This window comes from Rattus rattus, chromosome 9, assembly GCF_011064425.1.
Source record: "Rattus rattus isolate New Zealand chromosome 9, Rrattus_CSIRO_v1, whole genome shotgun sequence".
NCBI classification, from domain to species: domain Eukaryota; kingdom Metazoa; phylum Chordata; class Mammalia; order Rodentia; family Muridae; genus Rattus; species Rattus rattus.
In genome coordinates this window covers 55656885-55669885 of record NC_046162.1, presented here as the reverse complement: position 1 = coordinate 55669885, position 13001 = coordinate 55656885, and the positions used below count along the sequence as shown (strand labels likewise).

The window sequence follows — 13001 nt, the reverse complement described above, 5'->3', positions numbered from 1 at the left end:
AGGGCAGCGTCCTCTGCCACTGTTCAGGTGTTCCAAACCGGGCAGAGGGCCTGGAGGAGAATCTCCTGTCACCTGTGCATGTGCCTGCCCCACCCCTTGGGGCCCCTGGGCCACCTGTGCTATCTTTGTCTCTATCTTCCTTCTCTCTCCCGGGGTACTGATTTCTGTATTCCTCCAGTCCCACGGATGATGATACTCTCATACTTCCCTCCCCTACCCGGGGGCTCAGTGGAGTTCCTAACCTGCCTGCTGTCTCCCTCCTTCCCCTGACTACTCCGCCCCTCCGTTCCCATTCTCAGCCATGGGCATGGCCTCTTACAGGCACTTGGGAATTCCCTTCTCCCCCAATGATACGAGCTGTGAGCCCTTTGCCCCCAGCCCTTCCCCTTCCCCTCAGTGATGTGGAGTGTATGTGTGTGTTCCTACGTGTGAATGTATGAGTGAGTACATGTTGTGGGCGGAGCCAGAGAGACTCAGGAGTGCCACGCACCTGCTCTAGAGAGGCAGCTGTCCCAGTCCCTGCCGTGGAAGTGGGGGACAGGGCCCTCTCCTGGGGGCCATTGGTGCTAATGGGGGGATGGCCTTGGCATGGGTGCTTAGCATGCCTTCCCCCAATGTTGGCCCGGGGCACTAGGGCAGGCCGGGTGGGGCAGCAGGTGCAGTATTGATGGGAGGGATGGGTTGCTGGGAGAAGGTTGGGGGGGGCCAGGCCAGGACAAGGGGGTGCCAGAGCCATGACCACTACCCTGCCCTACCACTGCCTCTCCATCTCAGTATTCCCCCCCCCACCCCCATCACTTATAACACACATACCTCATCCAGCCTCCTCCCTGCTCAGACTTGGGGAGGGTGGGGGAGGAGCCCCTACCCCTTCCCCGGGTGGTGGGTCTACAGGGCTGGGAGAGGGCAGGGCGTGTGACACAGACACCGTCCATAAGGGGGAGATTACTTCCTGCCCTAGGAACTCCTGGGTGGAGGAGGGGGACACTACCCAGAGGCGCTACTGAATGTATGAGAAGCTGGTGCTGGGGTGGGGGGAGGGGGTTGCGGCTAGAAACAGGGAAGGAGGTAGACAGGTCCCTTTCCCCCAGAGATGGGTGGGACCGGTAGGGGTGACTTGAGGGGCTCCTACTCCTGCCCCACAGTTGACAATCAGTATGTCTGTTAATGTGCGATTTTTCACCCCGTTGTGTTTTGGGTCAGGATTTTAAAGAAAGATATTTTTATGGTAATTGTTGCTCGTCTATTTTACTATATATTTATGTAATAAATATATGATGAAAATACCCCCCGGGCACCCCCCCTAGACTTGCGTGCTGTTTCCCCATATTCTCCCATCTGCTGGCAGAGTACCCACCCCACAAGCTGACCAGATGGAGAGGTGCCCCCCACCCCCAGCCTTGGCAGTAGTCCCCCCCCCCCATTCCCCAAACGAGAGCACATCACAGAAGCCAGCTCAGCTGTGAACTATTGGATTTGAGACAGGAACAGAACAAATTGAGGGGCCAGAGGAGGGTGGGAGAGCAAGAGTGGTTTAAATACGGGAGGAAGGGAGCATGGGGGTGGGGGGAAGAGTTATTTACAAGAAGGCTCAGGGGGCCAGAGGCTCATCTTGGAATATTTTATAACAATATAAATAAGATTCTGGTTTGCTTTTCCTTTTCGTCTCGTAAAGGAGAGAGAAGTGCAGAGTTCGATTCTGTACAAGGGGGCAGCGGCAGAAGGCCGGCCGGGCGGGTCACTGGGCGTCCACCCGGAAGGACAGCAGCTTCTCGGAATGCATGTTGTTCAGGGTCCGCAGGTCCGGCAGCTTGAGCAGCAGTTTGGTGAAGCGGGAAGTCTCCGAGGGCCGGTTCTTCAGCACCAGAGCCCGAAGAGCCCGCAGCAGCGTCTCCTGGAGCTGCTCCACCGAAGCGGAATTCTCCATTCCCGAGCGGTCTGTGGGGAAGACGACAGCAGTGAGGCAAGCTCCCTGAGCTCCTCTTCCTCTGACGAGGACACGGAGGTCTGCGAGGACCTGGCAGGCAAGGCAGCCTCTCCCTGAGGCCCCTTGGAGGGCGATGGGGAAGGAGAAGGAGCATGCTACTCCTCCTCCAGGGCCTCTGCCCTAGAGCTGGGCACGCCCACATGCTGGGAGCAAGGCCACAGGCTGGCCGCCTCCCACCTCCCACTCAAGACCACCCTCCTACCCCTGAGCACGCCACACGTGGCCAAGCTCCCTTGTTATTTGTTCTGTAGTTCCCTCTGCCTGGGATGCCCTTCCCCCTCTCTATGCCTGGCAATACCTTGTCCCTTTGAGGCCCCACTCAAGTGTCACCTCCTTCCCCAGCTCTCCCAGGCAGAAATAGTTGTCTGTGCTTACGTGGTTCATGCTTCTTCTGTGACACTTCTCGCTGTTTTATAATTAGTCGGGCATGAGTCTGTTTCCCAAGCTAGACTGTGTCTGAATCATGTCTGTAGCCCAGTGCCCAGTGCCGGGCCTGGCATAGAGTAGGAACTCCATAAAAGGTATGTTGAATTGAACTGCGTGTGCCTCCTCCAGGGTCAGGTGAGAGCTTGGCTTACCTGCAGAGACAAGTACCACTGCCGTGAAAAGGCCCAGCTCCTCCTCAGTAAGCGCCAGGGAGTTGAGCTTCTCGCTGAAGTCAAACATGGCATTGAGCAGGTCACCCATGCCCATGGCACCGAGCTCCTGCAGGCTGTAGGTTGTGCGGCTCAGGAACATGACTGTCTGGTCCTTCACGTTGAACAATGACGCAAAGCGCACCATCAGCACCTGAAGCGAGCACAGTCATTTTGAGCGAGGTGGGAGGGGCGTTTTGCCAAATGACCCCGCCCCCTAGAGCCTGCTGGCAACTTTGAGGGGCGTTTCCTTAGATTGCCAGTAAGGGTGGGTCAGTCTCTGAATGGTCAATGAGGGATGCCGGTGGGAGTACCCGCTACTTCTGGACCGTATTTAACCGAGGATCACACGCTCCTGTCTTAGAGGAGGGGAGAGTGTGTCTTAGGTTACTCGGATGCAGTGGGTTTGGGGGACACCAGCTTAGGAGATAGAAGTCCCATAAACCCTGAGGTGGTGGTGGTGGTGGTTGGTGGTGGTGGTGGTGGTTGGTGGTGGTGGTGGTGGTGGTGGTGCTAAGAGATCCACCTCTTAGGTCAGAGAGCTAATACAGTGCCAAAGACTCTGGGAACCCCTTCCCACCCTAGTCACACTATTCTCCTGGGGCCTTCCCATAGTCGAAAGCAGAGATCATAATGTACAGCTCACCTCAAAGGTGCCAGCCTTAAGCAGGGTCACCTGGTCGTGCTGAGAAAGGTCACGGAAGCCAGGGATGTGTTTGGCAAATTCTACCACCTCCCGCACAGCGGGTGTGAAGCTCATAGAGAAGTCTTCCCAGATCTCCTGCACTGTCCGGCCACTACGTCCATGGGGATACATGTTCATGGGACATGCCTAGGGAGGAGTAAGGAGGGGGTGTGTTAGCCAGGTGGGCTCCCCAGCGGGACTGGCTCCAAGTACTGTCTGGGCTAGGAGCTATGGCCCTTGAGAATGGGCCTCTCCCTTAAACGGTAATCAGGCGCCAACTGGTGATTAAGGGTTCCCAGGCAAAACCCAGACTCCGGGGTAGAATGTCCTTTCCTGGGCAGAAGGTATCCCCACCCTCAGCGTCCAGGAACACTGGCTGTCTTTCTCTAGGCCCAGTCTTCAAGGCCCCCTCCCTCTCTCCACACTGGCTCCATGCCCTCACCAGCAGAACATTCTTGGTGTTGCCTTGCCGTAGACCGTTGGCAGGTGCCTTGCCTTCTGGGGCCGAGTATACGTGGGTGGGGCACAGGCGATGCCCATTGCTGTTAGGCTGGTGGCAGCTGTGGTGGGCAGGGCCAGAAGGCCAGGTAGGAGGGTAGGAGGAGGGACCCTGGCGTAGACCATTCAGTGCTTCATTATGACGCTGAGCCGCCAAAAGGTTGTTGTCGTTGGGGGTAGACGGGCATCCCTGACTCTCCCAGCACTGTGGAGTGGTAGCCGAAGGGCTACCTGATGCATGATTGGCATTGAAGTTGCCAGGTGAGGTGCCTAATTTGTCATGGGCATAGGTGAAGATTTCTCGATGGGCCCTGGCCACCTGGGATATCACATCCTCCACGGTGGGCTCAGGACTCGGGGATCTGGGTGGTGTCAGCTGTTGTGGGAACTGAGAGAAGCCCACCAAAGGTGTCGGGGCTGGTGCAGGAGGTGGTGAGGGGCCCACGGAGCCTGAGGTGGGGTGCGGGGCAGGTGAGGTCTCTAGAGGGCACAGGCTGCTCAGTTGGTTGTTGGCCAAGTTCATGGCGTTCTGCATCTCAGCAAGCATCCGCTGCTTCTCTCTCTTGGGGATACGTCCAAAACGCACAGCTGCGAGAGGGTGAGAACAGCGTCAGGAAGTTCTGACATACTCACATGCCTCCCTTCCTTCCTTCCTCCTGAAAGGGCAAGCCCCTGAAAGCCTGGGGTTCCACCTAAAAAACTGAAACCAGCGAGGCCACACACAAGGTTAACACCTGGGCATCCTTCACAGTACCATGGGTCTCAGTGCCATGGGTCTCAGTGCCATGGGTCTCAGCTTAAGGCTCGTCTTAAATGGAGGGGTGAAGGCGGAAGCTGGGTGGAAGGAACTGGGGCGAGGAGGAGGAGACGTGGGACACGGGCCTTACCGTCTCTAGACATGCCAACGGAGAGACACTTCTTGAAGCGACACTGCTGGCAGCGGTTGCGATTGATACGGACAATGGAGCAGTTCTCGTTTTTCAAACACCGCTTGTACTGGATGTTCTGCTGGATGCTCCGGCGGAAAAAGCCCTGGAAGACAGGGACGGCTAGCGTGAACATCTTCGTCAAAGCGGAGGAGCCTGTGTATCGCCTACCCAGGTCCTCGACCTCAACCGGCCTCACCTTGCAGCCCTCGCAGGCATGCACGCCATAGTGGAAGCCTGAGGCCACGTCCCCACACACTTTGCACAGCAGCACCATGCCGTTAAGCTCTGTGGGAAGAGACAGGCAGAGGGTAAGCAGAGAAGCCTGAGACACGGACTCTCTCCAGAGGCTGAAGGTTCTAGGAGGGGAAAGCCAGGGGGCTCTCATGTCTAGGCGACTCGACTGGGACTGGCTAGGAGCTAATACAACTCTGAAGAGAAATCCCAAAGACCAGAACATAGACCCCCAAAAGTAACTGTCAGATAGAAACCAACTAACGACTGAGTCCCGGGTTCACTTCCCTTCCTTCTGCATCAGTTGGGCATTTACTCACTGGTAATGTTGCTGGTGCCCTTGCTGGGGGACACGCGGCTGCTGTCTTCCATGGCCACTTGTAGACTTCCAGGGGGGCTCCCATTATAGAAGGAGGAGGAGGAGGAAGATGATGATGATGATGAAGCAGAAGACGGGGAGCTATCATCACTGAGGCTGGGTGGCACAGTGCCAAATGAGCGGGCAGGGTCCTGGGTGAGGGAACCCGTGGGTGATGGTGGGAAGTATGTGGGACAACCTTGAGTCAGGGACTGGAAGCTGCCATTGGAGCTGTCACTATAGAGGGACTCTGGGCTGGTCCGGCTGGGGGAGGATCCGCTGGAGCCAATGTAGGTGATAACACCACCTAGGAAGAGAGCACAAGGGGAGGGTATGAAGCATTGTGTCTGTCGTTCAAGGACGCCACATAACCACCACCAAATCACTGTTAAGACCGCCTAACCTTGGAGTGATATGCAACTCTCCCACATAAACTAAAAGTAGCACTGTCGGTCAACCTAGTCATTAGAAGAAACTCTCCGGGTTGGGGATTTAGCTCAGCGGTAGAGCGCTTGCCTAGTAAGCGCAAGGCCCTGGGTTCGGTCCCCAGCTCCGGAAAAAAAAAAAGAAAGAAGAAACTCTCCATCACACACTGCTTATGATAACCAGGTCCCCAAAAAAAACCACTCAGGGGCATTTCTTTGCAGAATACACTCAGGTTCTGGTTTGGGTGGGGGCTGTAACTCCAGTGGGCATCTCATACATGGGAAGAACCCATGGCCTAGCTGCTTTCTGGGGGGTGGGGGGCTATCAACAGCAGCTGGGGACTTAGTTACTTAGGGAGGAGATAGGCAGCTGACAGCCATTCATAAGTTAAAAAAAAAAATACTAGTCACTAGTTCTACACCAAGACCTATCCAGTGACGGACCCTGCATCGTGAAGGGTAGCTGGCCTAGAGTAAAGAAAAGAGAGGCGTAGAAATGTTAAGACAGTCACCTTTCTTTTAAACCCAAAGACATATTCTCATAGAATACTGCAGGGAAGGACTCTGTTCACCCTGGCTCTGGCCTCCCAAGAGATGAGTCACAATGACTCTGAGTCCAAGAGACTTAGAAATGTGATATGGAGATAAGACTCAGATGAGTTATAGGAGGTGAGAGGGAGAAACAAACTGTCCAGCCTGGAGATTTAGGAAATTCCCCTTTCAGGTCTCAGCCGGGTGATAACTTTAGCCCTGTAGCCACTCAGCGACTCTGCTCCTCTGGTTACATTGCTGGCCAGGTGATTCTTCTCCCGCGGTATTCACAGAAGAGAAGGGCGACTTGTCTGCCACACCTCTGCCAAGCACTTAGCTTGGCCTACCATGGGTGGAGTGGGGAAAGGGGAGGATCCCCAGACACGTGTGGGAGCTGACACATGCCATGCCACCGAGCCTACAGAAGCACATGTCTTGCTCACCCACTGACACACACTAAACTAGGCAGGGCAACCTTAAAATAGCTCAAGGTTGGTCAGGGTGAACCCTGCCTGTAAAATAGTTGCAGAATGGCTACTCGGCTACGGTTTCACGGCGGGGTTGGAGGATGGGTTATTTATGTGGACTTAAATGAACTTGACCTAGTTTATCCTGAAAGAGGGCATGAGAAAGTCACTCAAAAAGTCTTCCAACTTGAAGCGAGGGGCACTGCTCAAAAGACCCTACTTCTAAATCTAGACCTGTATTGCTACCAATTGGCTTTCCGACATAGAGGAAATCAACTCTCTTGGTCTGTTTTCCTTTCTATGTGGGGACAAAAAAAACCCAGAGTGATGCAAAGTAGTATGGTGTCAACTTTGATTCTAAGGTGTTCGTATTAGGGGGGAGAGGAGATACCTGGGGAACAGTAAAACTTTGGGCATGAACGTGGGAAAGCTGGGTCTGGATGCAGAAAATTGATGTAGGTACGATTAGCATAAAGGGGATAAGAATGATCTGGTGTGAGGTTTCGCTGGGACGCATAAACTTGAGGCCAAACAAGACAGGGGTGCCCCCATCTTACTCAAGTCTCGGTCATAGAGGGTAAGAGGGCCAGGCAGTCTGAGAGGAAAAGAAGCCAGGCGGGGGCGGTGAGTCAGCCCAGCTTCACCCAGATCTAGGCGGAGAAGGGCGGGGCGGGAGCCTGGCCCTCAGCTGGCCTCACGTCCCCGCTCCACGTGTGCCCCTCGCACGTGGCACCCCAACGAGGAACCCCGGAACTCGAAGCACCGCCTTCTCCGGTTCCCTTCTGTCGCAAACAAAACCCCGCCCTCGCCCCGCCCCTCCCAAGCACCCTAGGTCGAAGGCTGTCCCTAAAACCAAGCTGGGCTGGGACAACTGAGGGGAGGAGAGAAGGCAACACGCGTTGCTCGGGCAACTTAAGGGGCGGAGCTCATTATGTAACGAGGCCGGGAGGCAATGACCAATGGGATGGCGGCCACGGCTTCTACTGAATGAAAACAAATGCAGCACGTGGGCCCGGCTCTGCAGCCATGTGAGCCCTCCCCGGGCTAAGTCGCTGTGGGTGCCCTGCCTGGAGATGAGTCCCAAGCACCCGACTCCTCAAACGGAGCTCCCCACTGCCGCTGAGGATTCCCCAGCGAGGTGTGACCCATTCACTCAAACCCACCAGCCCGGATACCCCCGCTGCTTCCCAGACTCCCTGGAAGTAAGCTAGAACTAGAGGAAAGAGAAAAGAGGCAGGCATACTACAGCTGCAAGGAGTGGGCAAATGGGGACGTTTCCGAAGGTTACTTCAAAACGCTGAGTCTCCCTGAACTCTTCACTCGCCACTGGTATCCACCCTCCATTTCATCTGCCCTCGGACTCCGGGGAACTCAGAGGGGTGGTGATGATGCGTTATAGGTACATTAGTCCCGGCCAGAATAACCCTCTCTAGAAATCTTATCTACTAACTTTCATCTCAGTACATAACAAACACCGGCCAGAGGGAATCCCCAATCCCTTACAAAGTTCCTCTTCATAAGCCATGGATGGAAATGGAGACAGTGACAGAGCAAAGATAAGAATCTCAGTACCTGTGTTGTTGTTGGAGTCTAGGGTCGTCATGTCTTCACCAGCTGAAAGCGGTCATTCAAACTGGACCTTGACACAAACTGGAGGTTGTGGTGGCCTCTCTCGCCCCGTGGGCAATGGCTGAGGGAGACGAGTGAAGCCCGCAGTTCACAATCAGGATTCTAGGCACCGAGCAGTAAGGTCTTGGGGTGGCTATACTGCAGCCCTCCAGAAGGGTAGGATGCTGAGGCAACCGAGATCTGATTTGCATGGGAAGAGCAGACAGAGTGTGTGTGAAGAATCAGCCTGCAGCGGTTCTGGCTATAAGGTAGCAAGGAGAGTCGGGTCTCTGCAGTGCACCGGATGCCACTCCTGAAGGCTCCGCAGCGAAGCAGGGTAGTGAATCTGGAGCTCCGGGTGCAAAAGTCCCAAAGGGAGAGAAGCTGCAACCAGGAAGTAAGTAGGTGATGGAGAAATGAAGCACCCAGTCGCAAAGAGAGACGTGTGCCCTGCTACGTTTCCTCAGCAGTAATATTTCACTCTGCCAATCTCAACCGCCTTTTGCCCGAGCCTTTCCCTGGGACAGAGGGCTCTGCGCAGGCGCCAGCAGCCCAGGGTTCCCGGGCCGCACGCGGCACTGGAGCAGGTACCATGTGATTCCAGGGAGCGCCTCGTGCCCCAGTGACACACTTTTCCAGCAGCGGGCACGTTGAGCTCTATGCGTCTGCGCACCGCCAAGATTGTTGGGATTTGTAGTCTACTGACAATGTAGGCGGAGTGTGCACATTCCCCCTTTCTGCTTTGCAAAAGTGCTTGCTGGCAGCGGGGAGGAGCTGAAAGTGGACCGGGGTGGGGTTTTCTGAAGAGTCAGGGTGGCGTGTTTGGAAAGCCTTGTATGGCAAGGGCATGTGAATTCCTGGGGAGGGCCTGGCAAACTTTACTGCTCTGTGTAAGATCAAAGCTAAAAGGCCCTTTCTGCAAACCTAGCAAACGTGAGAGCTTCACGTGATTGCAGAACTGACCTTACCCTGAGGTTATTGGTGACAAGGGAGAAAAAGACAAGCTGGGGAGGGAGATTTCCCTTAAGTAAAGAACTTAAATAAGCAGGTTTTTGCTATGGTGACGAGGTGGGCGACAAGCAGTGTGAACCCCTTTCCCTTCTACACCCCAACCCCACCTCACCCCACCTCCCCCCCCCCCGCGGGTAGGACTGGCATAGCACAGGGATATCCCTAGGGACTCCTTGTTTGCTTATATGACACCACACTGCCCACTCAAGTGACTTTGGGGTGAGTCATTTCCCTTTGTCTGGGAACTATAAAGGAGAACAGAGGGAAAGTGCTTTGAGGTTCTAATGTAGAGAGGGGGTCTGCTCCCTGCAGGGCTTCATGATAGCAGAAGTCCACAGATTAGAGAGGACATGAGGATCCTTTAACTACCCCCCTCCCATTGGCAGGGCGTGGTGCCTCATGCCCACAATCACCGTACTTGAGAAGCTGAGGCAGGAGGACTGCCATGAATTCCAGGCTGGCTTGAGCTGCATAGGAAGACCCTACTAAGCAAGGAGGGGTGAGGATCTTCCCTCCTCTTACTGAAGAAGGAAAGGGACTGACCCTAGGTCAAGGATCCACTGGTTATTTCTTAGGAACAGAGAGAACGGATAGATGAGCAGATGGAATATGTTCCTTCTCTTTAAGAACAGCGGTTTTCTTAGGAGACTAAGGTCTGGGGGGAGAGGTCTGTTCTCTAGGGCTTGGGTTGTAAAGACAGGTGAAGGGCTGGAGAGATGGTTCAGTGGTTAAGAGCAGTGACTACTCTTCCTAGAGGTCCTGAGTTCAATTCCCAGCAATCACAGGTGGCTCGCAACCATCTGTAATGGGATCTGATGCCTTCTTTTGGTGTGTCTGAAGACAGTGACAATATACTCACATAACATAAATAAATCTTGGGGTTGGGGATTTAGCTCAGTGGTAGAGCGCTTGCCTAGCAAGCGCAAGGCCCTGGGTTTGGTCCCCAGCTCCGAAAAAAAAAGTAAAAAGAAAAAAAAAAAACATGAATAAATCTTAAAAAAAATGTTTTTAAAAAAAGCCATGGAATTATCTTCAAGGAGTCAAGTGAGCCTCAGCCACCTGCCTGTCTCTCCCCTCCCTTCCCCCCAGGCCTTTCTCTACTTCTCTACTTGCTCTTAGGAAGCTCCAAAGAAACATTGGAATCCTGGGAAGCAGGGCAGCTACCTAGGAAGCAAAGAAAAGCATACAGGACCCTGGCTACTTGGAACAACTGAGCCAGGAGGACCACTCTGAGCCCAGGGATTTGAGACTTAAACAACATGAGACCCTCACCTCAAAGCTGGAGCGAGAAGCACCAAGGGAAAAGAAGGCTGAAAGTTAAGGTCAATCAATGATCGTGACCGAGTAGCAGGCTTAACCACTGACCCTCTGAAGGTTAAACTTTGACTCTGTTCCCTCACACCTAACAGGCTTGGAAGAGAGGGGAAGCAAGCCTTTTTTTTCTGGCTGCCCTGGCTGCCCTGTGGGTCCGAAGCTAGGAAGTTGCTGCAGAACACCGTGGGAGGAACTGGGAGGAGCTGGGACCAGCAAGGCCAGAGGCTTTTCAGGAAAACTTGGTTTTGGAGCTCCGCTCCGTCTCCCTCCTCCTAGCTGCCTGTGTGGAGGGAGACCGGGAAGGTGAGCAGCTCTGGCCCAGGCTGCTTGCTCTTTGAGACCTTTTTGATTGGCTCAGAGCCTGGGGACCCCCACCCAGGTATCCGTGAGGACTTCTCAAAATTCAAAATCAGTCCCTTGGTGCTGTCGAGATGGTCCATCCCCCAACCCCCACCCACGCCTGGTCCCAGCATTGCCTCCAACATAGCTCACTCCCCTGCTTCCTTTAGTTGCTCTGGGTCCCCCGAAGGCCCTCAGCTCTGTTTGCAACTGTGGTGGTCCTGCCCACGTCCTCTTGCTCAGCATGTTTTCATATCAGGGGAGGGCCAGAGATCAAGACTCCCTCCTGGAGTTCGCAGCCAGGGAGAAGAGGGAACCAGAGTCGAAATTCATTCGGCCTGACCCTGCTCTTGGCAAGAAGCAAGGTTGTTTTGTAGTCTGTGTGAGGTATGAAAGCTGAGGCTGGGAGGAAAGGAAAGGAGGAGAGCCTTTGGGGCGGTTACATCAGACCCCTGTTTCCTCTCCACTTAATACAGGGCTCCTCCTTTTCTCCCTGACAAAGAGTGGTTTTTTTGTTTTTTTTTTTTTAATCTTATTTTATTTTTGAGACAGGGTCTACTTCTATAGGCTGGCCTTGCATTTTTTTTTTTTTTTCTTTTTTTTTTTTTTTTTTTTTTCGAGCTGGGGATCGAACCTAGGGCCTTGCGCTTGCTAGGCAAGCACTCTACCACTGAGCTAAATCCCCAACCCCTGGCCTTGCATTTTTAATCTTTCTGCTTTCTGCCTCCCAAGCACTGGGGTTACAGATGTGTTAACCATACCCCAAGTCAAAGTGTCTTTAGAGACTCCTTCTGTAGCAGGTATAGCAGTATGAGCCCACTTCCCACGCTCTGTCTTTTTTGTTGTGTTCCAGGGAACAAAATGAAAGGTAGGGCTTTTCCTTAGCTCTAGAAAATTCTAACCTGTAAACTGTATTCCTTTCTCTATCAGGAGCTTCTGGAAGAAGAGCAAAGGAACCAGGGAACCAGGGTTTGGGGGGTGGTAACTAGATATGTGGCCTCTCATTGACTTGAACCTTGGCGAAGACAAGCGTAGGGAGATGGTTCAGCAGTGGAGAGCAACTGTTGCTGTTGCAGAGGATCAATACCCAAGGCCCGCATGGCAGCTCACAACCATCTTGTAACACCAGCTCCCAAGAATCTGGTACCGTTTTCTGGCCTCTATGGGCACCAGGGACACACATACATGCAGGGGGCAAAATACCCACACACATAAAAAAATTTAGTTAACTAAAAAATAAAACAAGACAACAGATGTAGTTGAGTATACCTGATAGCCAGTAGGATGGTGGCTGACCATGCCTATAGTCCAAGAAGTCTAGAAGTTGAGGCAGGAGAATTACTGTGAGTTCAGAGTGAGCCTGGGCTACTTAGAGTGCCAGGCCACCAATTCTTGGTGACAGCATGAAACTTGTCTCAATCAATCAATTAGTCAAAAATCTCTATAAAAACAACCACACAACAGCCTTCCCCTCCCACTAGTCAGACATTTTAGCTTAACACATGTACACACACACAAACTCAGAGGGAGACACACATAGACACATACACACATACATACAAACACACACATACACAGATACACACACACACATACACACAGACACATACATACACACACATGTAGACACATACACACATACAGACACAGATAGACACATACACACACACATATACAGATACACACACACACACACACACACACACACACACACACACACACGTATATGTAAAGCCAGCCTTAGCCCCCAAGAGATTAGACTCAATGACTGGCACTCAGTTAAGCCCAGCCCTGGATCCAATCCATATTGTGAGTTCTTCCACTTGGTTTCTTTGAAAAGTCTGGGATCCTGAGGAGAAATCTCACTATTTAGAGGCTTTGTTGAATCCTCTGTGTGTTTGCATTTTCGACTTTGTCCTTAGTTTTCCCAGGATCCTTTGAACTGGAAAAGACATCAGAGACAGAAAAACAAGGTGGAGAGAT

General features: G+C 53.2%; 1 protein-coding gene across 1 annotated transcript; it reads right to left on the bottom strand.

Annotated features, from left to right (window-relative positions):
• Positions 1–1456: 1456 nt before the first annotated feature.
• Nr1d1 (nuclear receptor subfamily 1 group D member 1) lies at positions 1457–8921 on the bottom strand. Its single transcript, XM_032913414.1, has 8 exons — positions 8319–8921; positions 5286–5630; positions 4931–5019; positions 4693–4837; positions 3750–4393; positions 3269–3454; positions 2566–2776; positions 1457–1938 (listed from the first exon to the last, which is right to left on the bottom strand). The coding sequence occupies exons 1-8, from the start codon at positions 8347–8349 to the stop codon at positions 1739–1741; spliced, it is 1851 nt and encodes a 616-aa protein (XP_032769305.1). The 5' UTR covers positions 8350–8921; the 3' UTR covers positions 1457–1738.
• Positions 8922–13001: the final 4080 nt, after the last annotated feature.

Excerpts from the sequence above, each read along its gene's own strand:
- Nr1d1 (XM_032913414.1), bottom strand. The coding sequence starts at position 8,349 with ATGACGACCCTAGACTCCAACAACAACACAG. Across the intron at positions 4,394-4,692 it reads CGTTGGCATGTCTAGAGACG|CTGTGCGTTTTGGACGTATC; the intron begins GTAAGGCCCGTG and ends ACCCTCTCGCAG. Across the intron at positions 2,777-3,268 it reads TTAAGGCTGGCACCTTTGAG|GTGCTGATGGTGCGCTTTGC; the intron begins GTGAGCTGTACA and ends TGCTCGCTTCAG.